This window comes from Quercus lobata, chromosome 11, assembly GCF_001633185.2.
Source record: "Quercus lobata isolate SW786 chromosome 11, ValleyOak3.0 Primary Assembly, whole genome shotgun sequence".
Classification (NCBI taxonomy): Eukaryota; Viridiplantae; Streptophyta; class Magnoliopsida; order Fagales; family Fagaceae; genus Quercus; species Quercus lobata.
The window spans coordinates 54,813,761-54,835,345 of NC_044914.1; the positions used below are offsets into that span (position 1 = coordinate 54,813,761).

Below are 21,585 nucleotides of genomic sequence, written 5' to 3' on the forward strand. Positions count from 1 at the left end.
TTTTTAAGTTGTACATTAATTATTTAAGTATAATGAAAATTTTCTGTCATTTTGTTTATAGATTTATATGAGAATAAATTGATTTAAAATATGTTATTCTTGTTCAAATTTAGTGCAAAAGTTGAAACAAAGTCCAACAAAAGAAAAAAAAAACACACACACAATCAGGAATGTAAAAAAAAAAAAAAAATATTGAAGGACATTTGCAATATTATTTTGTCAAAACGATATTTGTATTTTTTTTTTTCCAATGTGAGATATTTGTATTCTAGTTGACATGTAACATTCTTACATGCCTTTCTATATTAGTAATTTTATTATGTAACTTTCAAGTTTCAAATCACTTCATCATTCTTATTGTCTATAAAATAAAACACTAAAAATTTACAATTTTTTATAAGAAAAAATTATTGAAATGCATTGCATATCGTGTGAGAATGTTTAATAAAATACCGTATTATAGTGTGTGTATATATATATATATATATATATATATATATTATAAATTATTTCCTTTTGGCAAAGAACTATTATAGATATGATTAACGTATCAAAAATTCTTAAAAGAAAAAAGGCGACATCAAACCCCACCGAAATATACACGTTCGTTCGTTCATGCTAATCTTCAAAAGCAAAGTCGGCATATATTCGTTCTCCACACGACTCTTGTACTGCACAAATAGTCCATAGCCAACTAATATGCCGTGTGTCCTATTTAAATGACGAATACTACTAATACTACAATAGTCAATAGTCAAGTAAAAGCTAAAATGTAACATTAATTACAATTAAATAAAAGAAATCATAAGTTCTTTCTACTATTAACATTTTAATTGCTAAATTTAATTTGCTTTTGCATAGTTTTGTGTTACAATGGGATTGAAACTTGCATAGTTGCATTTTTGGAGTTGCTATTGGAACTCAAGGTGAGTTTGGCATTAAATTTTAGCATTAGTTTTTAATTTTTAACTTTTATTTATAATTTATTAAAATCTTATTTTTTAAAAGTTTTTACATTTTTAATGTATAATTGTATAAGTATATTTTAGTACATTTCTTTTTTTAAAATTTAAACAAAAAAGCTATATAAACTATTTCAAAACGGATTTGAAAAACAAAAATTATGATAAGGCTCTAGAAGATACAATTTTCTGCATTTATTTACATGCTCAAGAAAGTGTGGAGTGTGTCAATGTGCCAAAACAAGAGTTGTTTAGCCGCCAATACATAAACTCACACTAAACATGCAGTGGTCCTCAGCATGGATATTGCTTTTTGTTGACAAGTGGCACGTCATGAAATGTGACAAAAAGCTCCAATTGGTTGAGAATATATGCCTTAAGTCAGTCTTCATTTATAACAGCCTCAAGATACTCATAAAAAAAAAAAAAACAAATCCTACCATCTAATGACACGTTTGGGTATCCAATGATAAAGAAAAGTACTAATTAATTAGAGAAACAAAACTAGTGGAGGACGCCATAATGTATTCAAAATTATTTGCCTTTTTGTACGTAGAAATATTCAAATTATAGGTCACTTTGTTTCTATTTGTTTTTCTTTTTTTGAAAAATACTAAAGAATGCCTAAAAATTATAGGTCACTTTGTTTCTATTTGTTTTTCTTTTTTTGAAAAATACTAAAGAATGCCTAAAGTATTAGTTAATAATCTATTTAAATAAAGTTTTTATTGAAAAAAATTAATATTTTGACAATTTTTTTCTATTTTTCATAAAAATAGTGTTAAAACTTTCCTAAAATAGATTGTTAATTAATATGCTAATAACACTTTTTAGCATGACTTTTTTTTTTTTTTAAAGGTAAGATTGTAAGGCCATTTTTGGGTTAAGCATACCAATAAAGATATGAATAGTAATCATTGCTTGTACAAACATGCACTAGTTTTCTCAATGTGATGCCAAATACGAGAACATATCCAAATCTTGGCGAGGATAAGAGGCTCAAAGGGGTTATAAAAACTAGTATATTAATTTTCTTGACAAAGAAATGAACATCACCTCCAAATTAGAATATTTTTCTTCTGCCAACCTTTGAAAATATTTTTTTAAAATTTGCAGTATCACAATGAAAGTGAGAGAGGTATTAATCAAATTAAATCCACAAAGGTCAAGCTTATGGTACGTTTATTTAATGCACCATACGCAGATTGCTGATAGCATAATCCATTTTTTACATTCTTAAAATACTCTTTCATGTCCTTAATTATGGTGACATGGCAGAACTTAATTGGGTACTAATAAAACTAAAACCTTTTATTGTAAGAGCACTGCTACATATTTCAAACAAGGCCAAGGCTATGGTAAGTAAGTTTGAACTTTAAACTATACCACACGCAAACTGCAGATAGGCATCATCCATTTTTTCCATTTATAAAATACTATTTTATGTCCTTAATTATGGTGTCATGGCGGAACTTGATTGGCTAAAGAGCTAAACACACTTCTACATTTAGCCACCTAAAACATATCAAACTTGGTAACATATTTGCAAAGACTCCATTATCAAGATAGTGTATATATAGTGAATTCTAGGTAGTTTAACTGTTACCGTTTATAGTTGTTAAATAAGAGATGTCAATTCTAGACAGTTTAATTATTACTGTTTTTAGTTATTGAATAAAAGATCTGAGTTTGATCAGTTTGGTGAAGAAAAAAAAAAAAAAAAAACACTGTATATACCACTCTCAGTGGAAAAACAACAGAGAAAAGAGTGAAAAAAAAACAGGAAAAAAACAGAGAACCCATCACCAAATTTTACAGTGTGACTTGATTTGAGAAAAGAAAATCCAAACAGACCCGAACTAAAACTAGAGTAAAACTGTACAAAAACCAACCCATCTCTCTTTTTTCAAAGTCTAAACACACGCCACGCCACCCCACCCCACCCCATGGTTCTTCCTCTTCCTTCACTTCTCTAACGCCAAGCTATTGCTTTTGCTTTTGCTGCACAAAAACCAAAAACCCAAAACCAAAAAAAAGCAAAACCAAAGTGATGGGTTGCTGTGAGTCCTCGTTTCTATCAGAGACTCACCCAGAAAAAGAACAGAACCACCAAACCAATCAGCTCAATATCCAGACTCAACCACCTTCTATTATATCTACTGACTCTGTACCAATCGGAGAAGTTCCTTCTTTCTCTGAGTTCTCTTTCTCTGACCTCAAAGCTGCCACCAACAACTTCAGCTCAGACTTCATAGTCTCTGAGAGTGGTGAGAAAGCTCCCAATTTGGTCTACAAAGGTCGCCTCCACAATAGGAGATGGATCGCTGTGAAAAAGTTCACCAAATTGGCTTGGCCTGACCCAAAACAGTTTGCGGTAAAAAGCTTGCTTCTTTTTCATTTGTTCATTGGTTTTTGATAGTTTTAGATGGTAAGGAAAGTTGGGTTTGTGTAAAAATTTGATCTTTTTTTGGTTTTTTTTGTTGGTGGGTGTTGTAGGAGGAGGCATGGGGAGTAGGGAAGTTGAGGCATCAAAGGCTAGCCAATTTGATTGGGTACTGCTGTGATGGAGATGAGAGGTTGCTGGTTGCTGAGTACATGCCTAATGATACTCTTGCCAAGCATTTGTTTCACTGTATGTGTGTGTGTGTGTGTGTTTTTTTTTTGGCTAAGTTCTGTGTTCAAGCTTGGTTTTTTATTTTTTATTATTGATTTATAGTTTTGGCTGGAAGTAGTTAAAGCAGTCTATTAGAAAGATGACACATGACTCTGATACCATTTTAGAAAAGATAGAACAGAGCTTTGATACCTTGTAAAAAGAGAGCAACATTGGATTGATGTATGTGAGAAAATAGGAAAAAGAAAATAAAGAAGAAAGGGAAAGAGGCCTACATAGTCTAATTCCCATATTGAATTATTATTAGCTAGTGGTTTGGTTGATGTTTAATTCATATGATTTTTGCCCTGGCTGCTATAATGGTTTTTTAAGAATGTTTGGCATGAATCACACTTAGTTTGATAGTTAGCATTGATATTTGATATTTGATATTGTTTACATAACTATCAAATTAATATATTACTCTAGTTACACAAAAGTTTAAACATATAATTTGAGATTTGAGACCTTGAAAGAAATTGAGAATAAACCAATATAAGTGTGTAAAGAATATTGTAATATACCTGTAAAGTTTTATTCATGCCTCGTTGCCTTGAATGCTTTAAATACAATTATGTAAAACTCTACCTAACTTTAATTATTTTTTTAACTAGTTAAAATTTGAGTTTATAGCAAGAGTTTGAAACTGTGAAAAAATAGAGAAGAATATAAGTGGAGGCGCTAATGCAAAGAAGTATATATATATATATATATATTTTTGGGCCCTATGCTGCAAAAATTAGATTTTAATAATAATTATATGTGGGACCTGCAACTTCAATTTTTGAACCCTTGAGTTTGCTGTGTGATTTGTGAACTGTGAAAACTGAATAATGTGAGAAGCAAGGAAATTTTAAAATAGTGATCAGTTTAAGTGAGACCCACTAGGAAAAGACCAAAACTTAGCAATAGCCAAATGTTGTTGTTATTTTTCTTCAGGTTTCTGATAGTGGGGCAAAAGGCTTTCTAGTAGTATCATATATGAGTTTTGGGGGAGGTCCCTGCGTGCGGGGGGGGGGGGGGGGGGGGGGGGGGTGTGTGTGGGTGAGGGGGCAATTTCCCCCACTCATTCCCTCTACCCTGGCTCCACCATTGGTCTCTTATGATGTTTGATTAGAAATCCAATTTTACTGGTAATTAATTTCCATTTTTTAGTGTATGAGTGCGCATATATACAGTAGATTTATTTCATTGAATGGAAAGAATCAGACTGCATTTGGCTTGATGATGTCAATAGTTGTCTAGAGCACTTTCTTAACCCGTACAAACATTTTCATGACTAGTATGTGTAAGTCTAGCTTATTATTTTTGTTTGATGTTACCTTTTCTTGAAGTTTTTATATGGGATTCATTTGAATTGCTATTTATACCATGTATACTGTCAAATCAAGAATGAGTGGGTGCATTTTGGTTTGTCTAAAATTTGTGTCTCTTGTTTGTTCTTGGTAGGGGAAAATCAAACCATTGAGTGGGCCATGCGTTTAAGAGTAGCTCGTCATATTGCTGAAGCCTTGGATTACAGCAGTTTTGAGGGTCGTCCGTTATACCATGATTTGAACCCTTACAGGGTTCTCTTTGATGAGGTAATCTTTTGTCAAATTCGTTTTTATTTAGCTTTTAATACATATACTAGTTACGCATTTAACTTCCCTATCATCTAGGTTGACTCTTATATTTGAATGGACTTGTAGGATGGCGATCCTCGTCTTTCATGTTTTGGCTTGATGAAGAATAGTAGGGATGGGAAAAGTTATAGCACGAACCTAGCCTACACACCTCCTGAGTATTTACGAAATGGTAATTGCTTCTACATTCCGTGTATAAGTTTGGCTATTAGTATTCTTCTATTCACATGTTAAAGGATTTACCTACAATCATGTTTTTTGCCACTGCTGCTAAACTGGTCCACAGCTTCCCCTAATTACTTTGTTAGCTCATCTTTATTGCACATGTGTGGAAATAACCGTTTTTGAAACTGGAAACCAATATGTGACACACACAGGCGGAGCCAAGGGGGGGCAGCTGCCCCCCCTGACCTGCCCCAGAATTTGTATATAATAGTATAATACTAGACTTTGATGTTAGAAAGCCTAAATTGCCCCCCTACACATATCAGAAAGCATGCTACTATAAGAGAAAAAAACAATCACCATACTAGTTTTTGTCTTTTCCTAGTGGGCCATTTAAATAGTTAAATTCACTATTATAGAATTCCTTTGCTTCTCACAAGGTCATAGTATATATTACAAACTACAAATTACAGATTGATATTTTTTAGACATAAAAAAGGTCAATGATGAAAAACTTGAACTCACCTTCTTTTTGTGTGTAGAGCATTAAAAAAATCTACTTTGTGTTCTTTCCATTCAGAATGTAAACAACAATATATGATTTAATTTTTTTTTAATGACCCACATGTATGGGATGATGTGCTAATTTGAGGAATGTTGTGAAATTGCTGTGAATTTTTATTGTATTCTTGACATGACTCATATTTTCTTCTAATTTATCACAGTTTCATACTCTTTCTATAAATCTTAATTTTAACTACTTAAACAAATAAAGAAACATATGCTTAATTCTACAAATTTTTTTAAAAGAATGCAAGGCACTAAAACATTAATACAACTTTATAGGTATATTATTATATTCCTAACACTCCTACATTAATTTATTTTCTCAATTTATTTTAATTTCAACATTATGTATTTAGATTATTTTATTATTATTATTAACTATAATTTGATTATTTTTGTTTTCTTTATTTGAATGATATGCAATATATATATATATATATATATATATATATGTACGTATACACACACACATGTAGTTAATTGAGCTTATGAAGAAACATGATCATAATAATGACTATCGAGGTGTCATTTAATCTTGCCCCCCGAGTTGAAATTCTGGCTCCGCCACTGGTGACACCCATGCACACATAGAGATATTAGACACTATGCCATTTTATCAATGATAGTAGTTTTTGGTATTCTTGAAATTCACAGAGCTAGACAGGAATATTCATGTGAAGCTCTCCACTTTTCTTATTAATTGGTAAATGATAGAATTAATTGCCATCTCAAATCTTGGGCTGCTATTAATTTGGCACTTAGAGAAGTAGAGATCCTAATCTTGATGCTGCTCTTACAACAATCGTTTTCTTATTTTGAATTGCACATTCTTCTTGTATGAGCTTGACTTATTGTCATTACCATAATTTTTATGTTTTAGGAAGGGTCACCCCTGAAAGTGTTATTTACAGCTTTGGCACTGTTCTTCTGGATCTGCTAAGTGGAAAACACATCCCCCCAAGTCATGTAAGTCGATTATTTCTGTAAAAGGTGGTATGCATATTTAATATCATATGCATGTTCTTTATTGCCTGGGTAGTTGTATAAGATAGAGCCTATGATATAGTGAAGTGTGTCAGTCAGAACTTGAAATGCAAAGTTTTCTATAAAGGACTACAATATGCAGGAAATGAAATATTCTTCACATACTCTTATAGTTTGGATTTGAGCAGAACTTTGTCTTATGTAACCTGCTTAACTCATGACCAATCTTGCTCCCTTTGCCATCCTATATAATCATGAGTGACCCATTTATTGTGGAATTGTTCCACATAAAAACACTTTAAAGATGCATTTGTTGTAATGCAACTACATGCTTTATGTTTTAAGACTTATCTCAGTTCTTAATAGAGCTCAGTTCATATAGCATCAGGTTGGAAGACCAAGGAAATATATTTCCATTTTTCTAATTGATTTAGACACATTCATTAGTTTATGTGATTTCTGGATAGATAGGTGAAGCACGGGATGAGATGGGGTTATGACTACTATCACACCAGTCACATTTCACCCATGTTGCATTGTCTTTCTTGTAAGAAATTCATAAGTTGATATTACTAAGCAAAAAAAAAAAAAAGATACAGTATAGCTTCTTTGAAATTAGTCTTGAGAGTTTGAATTTTTACCTTACATTTTGAGATGCTTGAATGTTAAACAATGGTGACATTTTTTAGATGTTGATTGATTAATACAAGATACAAGGTCGAGAACTAATTTGATCTCTAATATGTATGTAGGCTCTTGACATGATTAGGGGGAAAAACATCATTCTCTTAATGGATTCGCATTTGGAGGGAAAGTTTTCTACAGAAGAAGCAACATTAGTTGTTAATCTGGCCTCTCAGTGTTTGCAGTATGAACCAAGGGAGCGACCTAATACAAATGACCTTGTTGCGACACTTGCTCAACTGCAAACCAAAACTGATGTAAGGAATTTTAATTTATGATCTTAAAGAATTATCCAATATCAAACCTATCGGATAAAACTATTATTCTTTGCCAATTTATTTTATTATTTCTTTTTGACTTCATGAATATTATCCTTTTTGGCATTGATTTTTGGAGCTGTAATGTAAAATGCTCCCTTTAGTTTAAAAGTTCACTACCTTGTTATATGATTCTACAAATTCCTGAAATTTCTAAATGTGACTGGATATGAATAGAAGGTACTTTTGTACTATATATGACAATGATGGAGATATATGCAGACACAAACAGTAGTGGCTGACTTGCTTGATTGTATTGAAGTTCTTTCAGATGATTAAATCTCATGATAAACATCAATTTAAGCAAATGTCTTGGTATATTTAGACTCCAAAGGGTTAACATGAATGTACACTTCTGCATCAGATACATTGTTCTTTCAAAAGTTGAGTTTGTGAAATTAGTTTATTAAGATTATAGTATTCTTGGAAAGATTAGTATACATTGTAAGGCTAACACAATGCACATAACACACAAAAACATTTTTCTTTCAATTTTTTTGAAAGTTCTTGACTTTAGCCTTCCTTTTCCTTGCTGCTCTCCACCTACTTAAGGGGATTCTCCTGAAGTGCATCATTTTATTTTATTTTATTTTTCTTTTTTGGGTGCTGCACTGTGTTATAAAATGGCAAAGGACTATGCTCAGAAAATAACTAGAGGTTGTGGTTTAAGAAATTCAATGGAGCATGGCTTTTTGTTAAAAACGTATAAACCATTATTCTTGATTTGCAGGTTCCATCTTATATCATGCTTGGAATTTCAAAGCATGAGGAAGCTCCATCAACACCGCAACGCCCTCTTTCAGCAATGGGTGAGGCTTGTTCAAGGATGGATCTCACAGCTATCCATCAGCTGCTGGTTATGGCGCACTATAGAGATGATGAAGGAACTAATGAGGTTATTGGCTTGTAAAACTGGGCCTTGCATATTCCTTTTCTTAAATTGGATGCTAATAAGTTTCTTTGAATTTTGATTGATTCAGTTATCTTTCCAAGAGTGGACCCAACAAATGAGAGAGATGCTGGACTCAAGGAAGCGTGGGGACCAAGCATTCCGTGACAAAGATTTTAAAGCTGCCATTGAATGTTATTCCCAGGTATAATTTTGTAGTCCCTAAAAAGAAAAAGAAAAAGAAAAAAACACAGAAAAACAAAACAAAAAGGTGATGGAAAAAGCTCCTGGGCTTTGTCTATACAATGAGATTGTGTGCTAATAAATTTACTCAATTTTGACATGCACCTTTTGGCTAGTAGCTGCTAACTGAACTTGGTTGTCATGTTTATGCTTTGTTTCTTTTGCAGTTCATAAACGTTGGAATAATGGTCTCTCCAACTGTTTTTGCAAGGCGCAGTCTATGCTATCTGTTATGTGATCAACCAGATCCTGCCCTTCGAGATGCAATGCAAGCACAATGTGTCAATCCAGATTGGCCCACAGCTTTCTACATGCAGTCAGTTGCTCTGTCCAAGCTGAACATGCACAAGGATGCTGCTGATATGCTAAATGAAGCGACTACACTAGAAGAAAAGAAGCAACGAGGCGGGAGAGCATCATGAGAATCAACCCTGTAATCAGAAATAACTCCATTCATCGCTACCCATTATTGTTGAGGCTACCCAAATTTGTATAAAATCTGAGCTTGGATTCCATATTTTCTTCTCAAACAAAAATGTAATATGTAGAGACACACTTTGTATTTATGCACGTGTGCTTCATATAATATATATCGAATTTATGATCAACTTGAACAGTGTAATCTAGACAGCATTTGATTGCTTGGAAGTGAACAAATATTGTTTAGAAGAAATGCCAATTCATTTACAGTATTTGAATGAGCTGACTAGGATTGACTGAGCTAATTGACACAAATCGTTTTTGTTTATTGGATTGGAGGACTGACTGACTCAGTGTTTATTGGCACTTAAAAAGTGATTTTTGTTACTACATCAGAGGGTCATCATGACTAATTTCTGGTTAGAAGTCCAGAATTTGACTTCTTTAGCAAATAGTTGTAGGCAATTAGGTTACTAAGGGTTTATTTGGATATCGTTTATTGCTGAAAATTGAAAACACTGTAGTAAAATAATTTTTAAATATATGAATAGTACTGTGAGACCTATTTTTAATAAAAATTTTGTTGAAAAAGAGGTTTGTGAGTCTTGTAAATAGTATACGAGACCCACTAACAGACACAAACTCTCACTGCAAGTGTTGAAAACGCTATCCATTGACAGACGCAAACGCTCAACACAAGTGTTGAAAACGCTATCCACTGACAGACACAAACGCTCAACGCAAGCGTTGAAAATGCTATCCAAACTCTACCTAACCGTGGATCTAGCAGGGCCACTTTTAGAAAGTTTAGTAACATCCAAATGACTTGGCTACGCCAGTTTTCGGTCTTGACGCATGATATTTACGTATGAAATAGCCACACGTGATGGTCATATCCAATAACAATCATGGGTAAGGCCTTTGAACTTAACTTTGACATAACGCCACTGTATATCATTGTTAAACAGAAGCCTCAAATTCTAACATAGTGATTGCACACAAAGCTCGAGTTCGAAGTAATTAATATATGGATTTCAAAATTCAAAGACCACGCATCATAACAGTTGAACAACAACTACTCACCAAAACTAATTTAGCTATGGCTATATTGTAGTAAAAACCCACCATGGAAAGCTTCACTTTGAAGTGAAGACTGCAGAGAGCCCCAACTCAAATAAACAGCCACAATTATTACTACTGGGTGATGTTTCCACACCTTAACAGCAGATCACACTAACAATCTTGATATTTAAGCAGCACTTTATGACCAATCTTATTTCCCTTGTCTTCCCAAATAACCATTACTAACCCATTTATTGTGGACTTGTTCAACACAAAAACGCGTTAAAGATGCGTTTGTTCAAGTGCAAATTCATGCTTTATTTGCTAAGACTTATCTTAGTTGTTAATTGAGCTGGGTTCGTATAGCATCACGTTGGAAGACTAAGGATAAATATTACTGTTTTCTTATTGAATTAGACATATGGACAAAATTTGACTAAAAACTTGATATTAGTTTAAGGTTACAACTCCACTTAGTATTTTTTTTATTAGTTGTAAATTTTGACAAGTTCACCATTGAATTATATTCTATTCTTATAAGTTATACCCTACATTCTTATAAATAATAGTTATGTTATCAATCAAATATTTAAATTTCAAGTTTTTTGTTATCTAAAATTATGCATAAAAAATAAGTTTATTGATCGAATAGTAAATTATATTGGATTGATATGAAATTTGACTTGTGTTTTAAAAATATAAAACGCATGCAATCCAATGATTAAATTTTCAAAATATGTAGTTAAGTTAATTTGTTTTAGAAGAAGTTGTAGTCTTATACCACAACCAAGTTTGAATGCAAACTTTGTTACAAACTTTGTTCTAAACATATTCATTATAAGTTTATGTGACTTCCAGATATTTGAAGCACTGGATGAGAAAGGATTATGATTACTATCATCCAGTCATATTTCAACTAAATCGCATTATTTTAGTTGTAAGAAATCATAAGTTGATATTACTAAGCATAAAAAAACTCGTGTCAACCATCATCATAAATTTCAATTGAATCTATATATATTTAAAAAAGAAAAAAAAGAAAAAAAAAAGATTCTAAATAAACTAGAAAGCTCAAGTCATTCATCAAGGTCTATATATTAATGACACAAAATCCGAAAATCTAAGATTTCTTGATCATCAACAATAGTCTCACGTGTATATATACCCCTGCCTATGCAAGAAATCCGGCCTCATCCTTGTTGACAAAAACATCATTAAACAAATCTGCAAAAAATAAATGCAAGAAAATCAATTAAAAGGAACATTCAAACAAAATAATTCCATGATAATGAAAGAACTAATGACATCGAAAATAATGCTCTAGTTAATCCAACGTGATCAATACTGATAATTAGTTCATAATTATGAGAATAATTTTTTGATAATTAATAATTATCAAAATAATTTCAAACTAGGATCATTTTATGGTGCAAATAGCTAACTGTGTTAATGCTACTGAATAATTAATATTAATCTAGTATGAGAAGCATGCTTATTGAAATTATATTGATCAATTAGAAAGCAACTTCAGCATATTAATAATATCATGTAAACAACCAAGTTAAAACGTACAAAAAAAAAATTGATGTATAGGAGCATCTCAGCCAAAGCAAAGAAGGCCCATTAGTCATTTATTTGTCTATGTTATAGCTTGTTTATCATTATGTCTTTAGCATTTTATAAAGTCAGGTGACTCATATAATTTTTAATGAAATTGAATGGATAGGATTAAGATATTTTATGGAAGATGATGAAAGGCTAAGATTCTACAATTACTAGCTAATATAAATTGAATCTTCTGAGTCATTGTAGGCCGCACGCCTAAGCCAAGAAATTGATATTACTTTATGGCCGGAATTTCTTTAATTAGACTCTTTGGAGGGGTCAATTTGCTTGAAAGATGGCATCTTTTGGCTAGTTCAATATAAGTTCTTGAAAAAACATCTATATTGCTTGTTTTGTTCCTTGTCCACAAATCTTCATCTTCATGTATTGATCTGGGCTACTTGTAGTACCCTATTGCTATGTAAAATTATATAGACAACTATAAACTCTAGTCACCCATTTATGGGGGGTAGACCAATTAGGCTCAATTTATCCATCTTATTAAATCTTAATCATCCACTTTCAGCCCCCCACCTCAACCAAATAAAATTGAAAAAGTTCCACATTACATTCACGGTCTAATAGTTCTACTAAGTTGAGTATTGGAATCTTTTTGACTATTTCATGAATTAATGTGTTGCAAAAAGACAGAGGGAGAGAGAATACATTGCAGGTGATTGGTTAATGGGTAATGAATTGATCAACCCTACTAGGGCCATTTGGGTGAAAATCAAGTACAATACAAATAAAAATGTGCATACATAAAAAATGTGCATGCATAATGCTCAAGCTGTTTGGTTTTTGTAAATTGTGATAGGAAAAAACTTTTAAGTATGGTTTCTTAGATGCAATTCATTAAGTTTTTTAATTAACTTCAAATACATGATTACATTGACTAATGAAATATAAACAATGTTTTCCTTTTCAATGACAATTTATAAATTCAATACAACTTTGGGTTTAAATTTAATTGGAGAATCTAATACATTGTATCTAAGCATATAAATTTCACTTTTTGTAATAACGCATTTACAAACTATTCACAAGTTGAAATTCTTTTTATCAATATTTAATTTAAAAAAAAAAAAGTTCAATTGAGAACACGGAAGAAAGAATACCTTATCCTGATTGTAAAGTCTTATGGAAGCAACCCACCATCACAATTTTCTTTGCTTGTTACACTCGCTTTGTTTAACAACTTTGGGTTCATCTCCTTTGACATATGAACTCTGCCATCCCTGCAATTTGGTTCTTGCATATAAGTAACTAACGATGATGTAATTCTTAGGTGCACATAAAAAAAGAATCCTCCTAGTTTATGGTTAGGGCAATGTGATGATAGGTCTTATTAAAGGTGCCACACAACACAGGATTACAAATATATATATATATATATATATATATTTTTGCTGTAAGACTTACAAATTAGGTTGATAGAAACCATCCTCATAATGTCTGATTATAGGCATGAATTGTGCAAAGACCAAAAAAGCACATAATGTCTAAAGAGAAGGCATGCAAGAAACTTACATCAATAGGCTATCCAACATAATGAAGTAGCGACCGGTGTCATATTTTTGAACAGATACAATAGAAATACTCAACTGCCACTCCTCATCCTCATATATTGTAGACACATCAAGTATGAGACAATAAAGGTAATAATTTTTCAATTCATCTTCCCCTTTACCCTTATTTTGGGTAGAGCGGATGAGAAGGCAGAATTTCCGATCACATATATGGTGAAGACGATGATTACGATCACAGATACGCTCACGCTTCCCATAAATTGAATGAGTGTCCACAGTGCCCTTGAACCACACATCCCTATCTAAATCGTAAGCTTGGATACAAACAACACATTCACAACTCTCACTATCTAGAATGCCATATAACCTAACCCAGTAGATAGTATTACCAACACCTACCACTCTATCATGATCCACTTTTGGAATCCGCATAGAAGGTATAAGTTTTCTCCAAGAATGATTCATCACATTATAGATATAGAATATAGTGTTGTGAAAACTTGGATATTTAGTAGTCACAAAAATCTCCTTTCTAGTCTCAAGAAGTGCAAAACTTATCATAGATTGCCGATCAATATGATTATGATTATCAGATGGAGGATTGGGTAAGGCTTCCCATGTTCCTAAGTTCGGGTCAAAAACCTCCATCCAGCCGACTTCACTTGGCGGAAAAAATTGATTGAAACCAGCCAAAACATATATCTTACCATCTAGGACAGTAGCTGGAGGGTAAAATCTAGGACGAGTCATTGGAGGACAAGGCTTCCAATGATCACTAGGATGAATAGTGTCTAGTGCCCACACTTCGGTACTATAGTCATCAAACTCTTTATAACCATAGTTAGAGTCTGGGGGCTTTGAGATTTGGCCGCCAAATGAATATAGATGGGAGCCTAGGACTGCATGGTAGTCGGCCCTGTTAATTTGATTGTAAAGAACTTTGGGTATAGAAAGTGGAACGAGTTTCTTTGAATTGAAAGAAGAGGGAGAGGCCTCTGGGTCTGGGACCGTAATTGCATACCACTCTTCATCATATGACTGGCGCGTGTGTTCGTGAAACCCACAGAACCACATCTCAAATATATCATTTGGGTTCTCCATAGGAGCTTTTGATTGAGGAAAAAAAAAGTACTAAGAGTTAAGGATTAGGGTTAGCTGGGAATTGAGAGGCCAGAGAATGATAAATAGAGGAAGATTAGGGATATCCAATTTTTTGGGCCCAATATGTATCTAAATTTATTTAGGGTACATAAGGCTGTTGTAGTCATTCAGCAAAAAAAAAAAAAGGCTGTTGTAGTCTGTCATTTTAAGGCCTCTTATTAAAGGGTGTGATTATTTTTCACATTCATGAATTGGCTTCTTTCCTATGTTGGACTCTATTTAAGAAAAATGAAAATACGGAGTTGTATAAGAGATGGTAATCGGTGGGAGTCCGTGGGACGGTTGCTAATTATACCCCCTCTGTCATAGGGTGGAGCTCAGGCTTGTATATGAGCAAAGGTGGCACTGGATTGCTGTAAAAAAAAAAAAAAAAAAAAAAGTTAGGGAAGTTGGGTTTGTGGAAAAATTTAATCTTATTTTGTTGGTGGATTGTTGTAGAAGGTGGAGGCATGGGGAGTAGGGAATTTTGGGTACTGCTATGATGGAGATGAGATGCTGCTGGTTGCTGATTACATGTACCATATTATGAAATATTTAAAAAAAGAAGAAGAAGCTATAATAGCATGTAGAAAGAGAGCATTTTTTTTTTTTTTTTTTTAATGTATATCGAAAATATAAAGAAAATGAAAGAAGAACAAGAGGTAAAGAGAGAGAGAGAGAGAATGCAAGGATCAACTTAATGGTCAACCTTAAAGGCTTAGTTAATCAAATCCTCATATTGAATTATTATTAGCTGGGTTTTTTTTTTTTTTTTTTTTTTTTTGGGATGAATATTAGCTAGTTGTTTGGTTGATGTTAATTCATATGATTTTCGGGTTTAACGATTTATTGAAAGGTGGCATGGGTCAAGGGGATTTTTTTTGACCTAACCTACTATTGTGGGTTAAAAAAAAAAAAAAAAAAAAAAAAAAAAAAACAACCAACCCAACCCATCACAGGGGGTTAACTCAACCCACATGGAATGGGTTGGGTCGTGTTGAACCCATGGGTTGGACAATTTTTTTTTTTAAATTTTTTTTATTAACTATTATTATTAAGTTAAATAGGGAGAAAAAAAAAATCTTATTTGCCACCTGAGTTGATAAGCAAAATATGCATGAATTAATATTCCAACTCAGTTATAAACAAAATATATCCAACTGAGTTGATAAAAAAAGGAAAAAAAAAAACATGAATTAGTATCCCAACTTAGTTATAAACAAATATGAGTGAAGTGTGAGTGGGAGACGGCAGAGAGAGAAATAAGACTAGTAGGGTTTGTGAGGTAATTGACTTTTATATAGGAAGAGCCAAATAGGGGAAAAAATTAAATAAAAAATAATGTGATTGGATGTTTTATGTTTATAGGAATAGTAGGTGTTTTTTATATGACAATTAGTCGCAGACCCATTAGATACGTGTGAATAAATATATATATTTTATATTGTAATATAATGCATAACTGTTTTTTATATGACAACTAGTCGCAGACCCATTAGATACGTGTGAATAAATATATATATTTTATATTGTAATATAATGCATAACTTTTTATCTAAAAGTTTTTGAAGATAATTTGTTCTTCCTAATAATTAAACAATTTCTATTCGTTGCAATTAGGTCTACTTTGGTCAAATTTGGTCCACTTGGTCCAATTTCGTTGACTCAGTCAATTTCAATCCCCCTTTTAGTCTATTTTAGGCTAATTAGGCCTTAAATTGATTCTTTTTATAGTTTTTCTTTTCAAGTTTAGCTCAAAAATATATTTTTTCTTAATTTTTGGGTTGAAAAGTATGAAATTTTATTATATTTAAGCTAAACTCTTTAGTTTGAAGTTAAAAAAAAAAAAAAAATAGACATTAGAAATTAGAAATATGAGTTCTAAAAATGCAATAAAAAAGATAATTATTCAAAAGTTTTATTCTGTCTAAATTGGTTATATTCGGTCTATTCTATCTTCTTTGGTCCAATTTGGTTATATGCAGTCCATTCGGTTCTATTTAGTCCATTTTGTCCACTAAAGTTCTATTCGTTCTACTTTGGTCCAGTTCGGTCTGATTTGGTCCCATTCGGTCCATTTAGTCTTATTTGGTCATTTCGGTCCACTTTGTTCCATTTGGTTCAATTCAGATCACTTCGGTTCATGTTGGTCTACTTTGATCTATTTTTGTGCACTTACGAAATGAGAAATGACATATTTGAGTTGAAAGCACCTAATATAAATCCAAATTGATTAAAATATATATATATATATATATGTATATATATATATATATATATGTATATATATATATATATATGTATATATATAAATCTCAAAATTGTAATATCAAAAATTTTAAGTATAACATTTATTATTGATACACTTTTGTTAAGCCACATTAATGTAGTATTTCAGTTCACTTCGGTACGACTAAATTTAAGTGAAAGTTTTTCTAAACATGAGGGCTATGAATATACAAATGTAATTTTTAGGGCAATTATTCATTTATTTTAACGTTGTTACTTTTAAATGAATTGCATGAAGTTGATTATACATTTAAGATAAATAAATAAATACATATATGTATGTATAATTTTTATTTAAATAAATTATTCAAATTATTTATTCTCTTAAAAGAAATTATCAAGATAATCAAAAATCATATCAAACTTATATTGAATATGTATAATTTATTCTCTAGATTTTATTGGGGAGAGAGAGAGAGAGAGAGAGAGTGCTTGTGATTGGGAACTAAAAAAATACAACACCAAAACTTATGAACTCAAAATAGAGATTTAAATATCACAATGATTCATCAATATAAAGTAGGGTCTGTTTGGATACCGCTTATTGCTAAAAATTGAAAATACTGTAGCAAAATAATTTTTAAATATGTGAATAGTACCGTGGGATCCAGTTTTGAAGAAAAATTTTCCGAATTAGACAACTTGTGGGTCCCGTGAACAGTGCATGGGACCTGCTGATAGAGACACAAACGTGCTAAAATTTCATTTCAGTGCAATCCAAATGGAGGCGTAGAGTTGCAAGAAAAAATAAAAAATCAAGAGAAGTAAAATCAAGAGAGAATGTGAGAGAGAATAATAAGAAATTTATAGAAAATAATATAAGAAGAAAAAAAGTAAAAATAAAAAATATAGTAATTAACACCAAATTATCCAAGTCACGTTATGTAATAAAATATTAGTATATTCTTATATACTATCTTTATAATGCAATATGATAACATCTATGAAATCAAAGAAAATAAAAAAGATAACAACTTAAAAACACAAACCTTAATCACATCAACCTAAAGTAGAGTTCCAAATAATACAAAATTTCATCAACGTATAGTAAAGATGCAAGAAAAAATATATATAAAAAAATACACCCAAAAAAAAAAGTAATAGAAAGAGAGAGAAATATTCTTTTGTATGTGGAAAATGTGAGAGAGAGAGAAATAACCTTTTGTGTGTGAAAAAACTATGAATAGAATGAAAAAAAGAATTGTAATTTTATAATAAGAGGAGAGGAATAAGAAAAAAAAGACAAAACAAAAAAGGAAAATAAAGGAATATATAAGAGGAGGGGAATCAAGACCTGGAAACAAATAGACTAACCTCCAAATAAGAGTACTTCTAATTCATTTCAATGAAAGCTTGCATCACTTGATATTTCTAAGATATTTTAAAATATATAGTCAACATAAACCAACAAAATTTGTGTCACTCATCAACATGCATTCCAATTGAATCTATAATATAAATGTACATAATGATTCTATAAACTAGACAGCTCAAGTTATTCAACATGTCTATATATATTAATGACACAAAATCCTAAAAGCTAAGATTCCTTAATCCTTAACAGCCCCTTTGTCTCACGTGCGTACACCCTTGCATATACAAGAACTCCAGTCTCATCCTTATTGACAAAAACTTTGTTAAACAATACTGTAAAAATAGATGCAAGAAAATTCAATTAAAGGAACATTCAAATACATCATTCCATGACAATGAAAGAACTAATGGCATAGAAATAATGTTTTAGTTAATCCATTGTATCAATAAGGGAAATTAGTTCATAATTACAAAGAGAATTTTAAACTAGGATCATTACTAGGTGGGGGAATTTGGGCAAATGCCTTTTTCGCGCAAATTATATAGCCTTCTGCTCCCTTTCTTAAACTAATTAAGGAAATGCCCCTCTTTTGTAACTCGATTTGTAGATAATCGAGTATGGGGCGATCAAACTTTTTTTAAAAAAAAAGAAAAAAAAAATTGCGTGGAACTCGAGTTCCATAAAAAAGGCCACTATAGGCCTCCATGAAACGCCGCTATACGTAAAATTTAAAAAAAAAAAGAAAAAAAAAATTGCATGGAACTCGAGTTCCATAAAAAAGGCCACTATAGGCCTCCATGAAACGCCGCTATAGGTAAAACTTAAAAAAAAAAAAAAAAAAAAGAAAAGAAAAAACAAAAAAATTGCATGGAACTCGAGTTCATGGAGCTCCCTAATAGAGTGATTAGACTTAAGGAAAAAACTTGCATGTTAAAACACCACTATAGGGCTTTAAAATGTCACTATAAGGCTTAAAAACGCCACTATATGGCTCTTTATGGAGCAATCAGACTTAAGAAAAAAACTTGTATGTTTTAAAACGCCACTATAGGGTTTTAAAACGCTACTATAGAGTTTTAAAAAATTGCATGGAACTCGAGCTCAATTCCAGCAAATTTTTTTATTTTTTTATTTTTTAAATTTTCAGTTTGTTATAACTCGATTGTCCAAAAATTGAGTTTTAAGTTGAAACTTGATTTTTAGAAAATCGAGTTATAAAAGAGGGGCATTTCCCTAATTAGTTTGGGAAAGAGAGCAGAAGGCTGTATAATTTGCGCAAAAGGGCATTTGCACATTTGCCCTTACAAGGTGTCCATATCTAATAGCGTTAGAAAACTTCTGCATGAGTAATATTAATCTAGCATGAAAAAAGTTCAGTAGATTAACCATAGTTTATTGAATTTAAGATTTCCGATTAGAAAGCAACTTCAATTGATTGATCATATCAAGTAAACACACAAGTCAGAGCATGGATAAAAAAACGACGTAGGGGCATCTACGCCAAAGCAAAGAAGGCCTACTAGCCCATTGTCCATATGTTTTGCTTGTCAGCTATAAGACTAGTAATTTATTTGTCCATGTTACGTTTTATTAGTCATTGTGTTTTTATCATTTGCCTATGTAAAATTATATGAACAACTATAAACCCAGGCCATCCACTTACATGAGAAAGGTAGACTAGTGAGGCTCAATTAATCCATCTTTGACACGAGTAGGACACCTTAAATAAAGTGAGGTTTAATTAACCCAGTTCATCCACGGATACAGGTATGACACGAGTAATTTATGAAAATTTATAATACAAAACAGCAGCTATGACATCGGTGTGACACAATTACGACACGAGTAGAACACCCTAAATGAAGTGTCTCTGTTTCTTAGGATGGGGATTGTGGCGGTTTGATTATTGTTATTCAGTGTACATTTCTATTTGAACTGGGGGTAATGGTGCTGCGAATGTTTGCTTATTCAAGTTGTGACTTTGAGTTGCACTAGATGATGTTTGATTTGAATTCCTCTTTTACCGGCAATGGCAAGGTAGTGTATAAGCGGGCATATATACAGTTGGTTTATTTCATGACTGAAAAGATTCCGATTGAATTTGGCCTGATGGTGTTAATTGTTTTGGATCCCCATGCGCATAGGCCATTGTTGTCTATATCACTTTTTAAAGCCCTTAAACTGTTTCATGATGAGTATATTCCAGTCTAGCTTATGATTTTTGTTTCTAATTATTTTGTGTATGGGATTCATTTGAATTGCTAGTTATACTATGTATGCTCTCAAATCAAGACTGAGTTGGTGCATTTTCGTTTACATGAAATGTGGATCTCTTGTTTGTTCTTTGTATGGAAAAATCAAACCATTGAGTAGGCCATGCATTTCAGAGCAGCTTTTCATATTACAGGGTTCTCTTTGATAATGTATTCTTTTGTCAAATTCAACCAACAACTCTTATATATGTATGCTATTTAGAATTCTCTCTCTCTAGTGCTTCGGAAAATTGAAACTGGAGTGCCACAAAATTGTTTGTGAGGTAGCTCTCTACTGTTGTAATGCTGCCATTTTGTTTTTTTAGCAAGTTTGTGCTGCTTTGTTTTCCTCAATTTGTGTTTGTGCTGCAACCTTGGATTTGTGTGTATTGCAATTAGTTTGTGAGAGAGCTCTTGTGTGGGCTGCAACAGTTTGCATTTGGCTTTGTTTGTTGGAATAAGTTAGAGAGAGATTTTTTTGAGGGTATTGTGTAGCAATTTTAGTGTAGAAAAAAAATTTATCTTTGTTTTAGCTGCAGTTCTTAACATTTGTATTTGTGAGAGAGAACTATTTGGGTTATATTGGGGTTTTGGGTTTTGTGAGTGTGCCTCTACACCATATTTGTATATTGTCGACCAAAAATTACTTGGCAAACACCAAGCTACAAACACACCACAAACTTCTGAAAAATATACAAAAACAGACATTACATAGAGAGAGGATCTCTCCTTATTCTGCATAATATTGTATTTTGATTGGAGTTTACAGCTGTTTTGCTGGTTAAAATTCGACTCTCTAATCTATTGCAAGAAATTAGAAATATACATTTTTGGCTACTGGCAATTGGCATTTAACAAAATCAAGCAAGTTTTCTTATAACAGG

At 32.1% G+C, this 21,585-nt stretch overlaps 1 protein-coding gene across 1 annotated transcript; it reads left to right on the forward strand.

Annotated features, from left to right (window-relative positions):
• The first annotated feature begins 2,857 nt into the window (after positions 1-2,857).
• LOC115968691 (serine/threonine-protein kinase BSK1) lies at positions 2,858-9,790 on the forward strand. Its single transcript, XM_031088165.1, has 9 exons — positions 2,858-3,336; positions 3,459-3,594; positions 5,065-5,198; positions 5,307-5,412; positions 6,853-6,938; positions 7,709-7,897; positions 8,688-8,852; positions 8,938-9,051; positions 9,257-9,790. The coding sequence occupies exons 1-9, from the start codon at positions 3,013-3,015 to the stop codon at positions 9,509-9,511; spliced, it is 1,509 nt and encodes a 502-aa protein (XP_030944025.1). The 5' UTR covers positions 2,858-3,012; the 3' UTR covers positions 9,512-9,790.
• Positions 9,791-21,585: the final 11,795 nt, after the last annotated feature.

Coding starts and splice junctions, on each gene's coding strand:
- LOC115968691 (XM_031088165.1), top strand. CDS start 3,013: ATGGGTTGCTGTGAGTCCTCGTTTCTATCAGAGACTCACCCAGAAAAA. Junction 5,413..6,852: donor TCCTGAGTATTTACGAAATG/GTAATTGCTTCT, acceptor TTTATGTTTTAG/GAAGGGTCACCCCTGAAAGT. Junction 6,939..7,708: donor AACACATCCCCCCAAGTCAT/GTAAGTCGATTA, acceptor ATATGTATGTAG/GCTCTTGACATGATTAGGGG.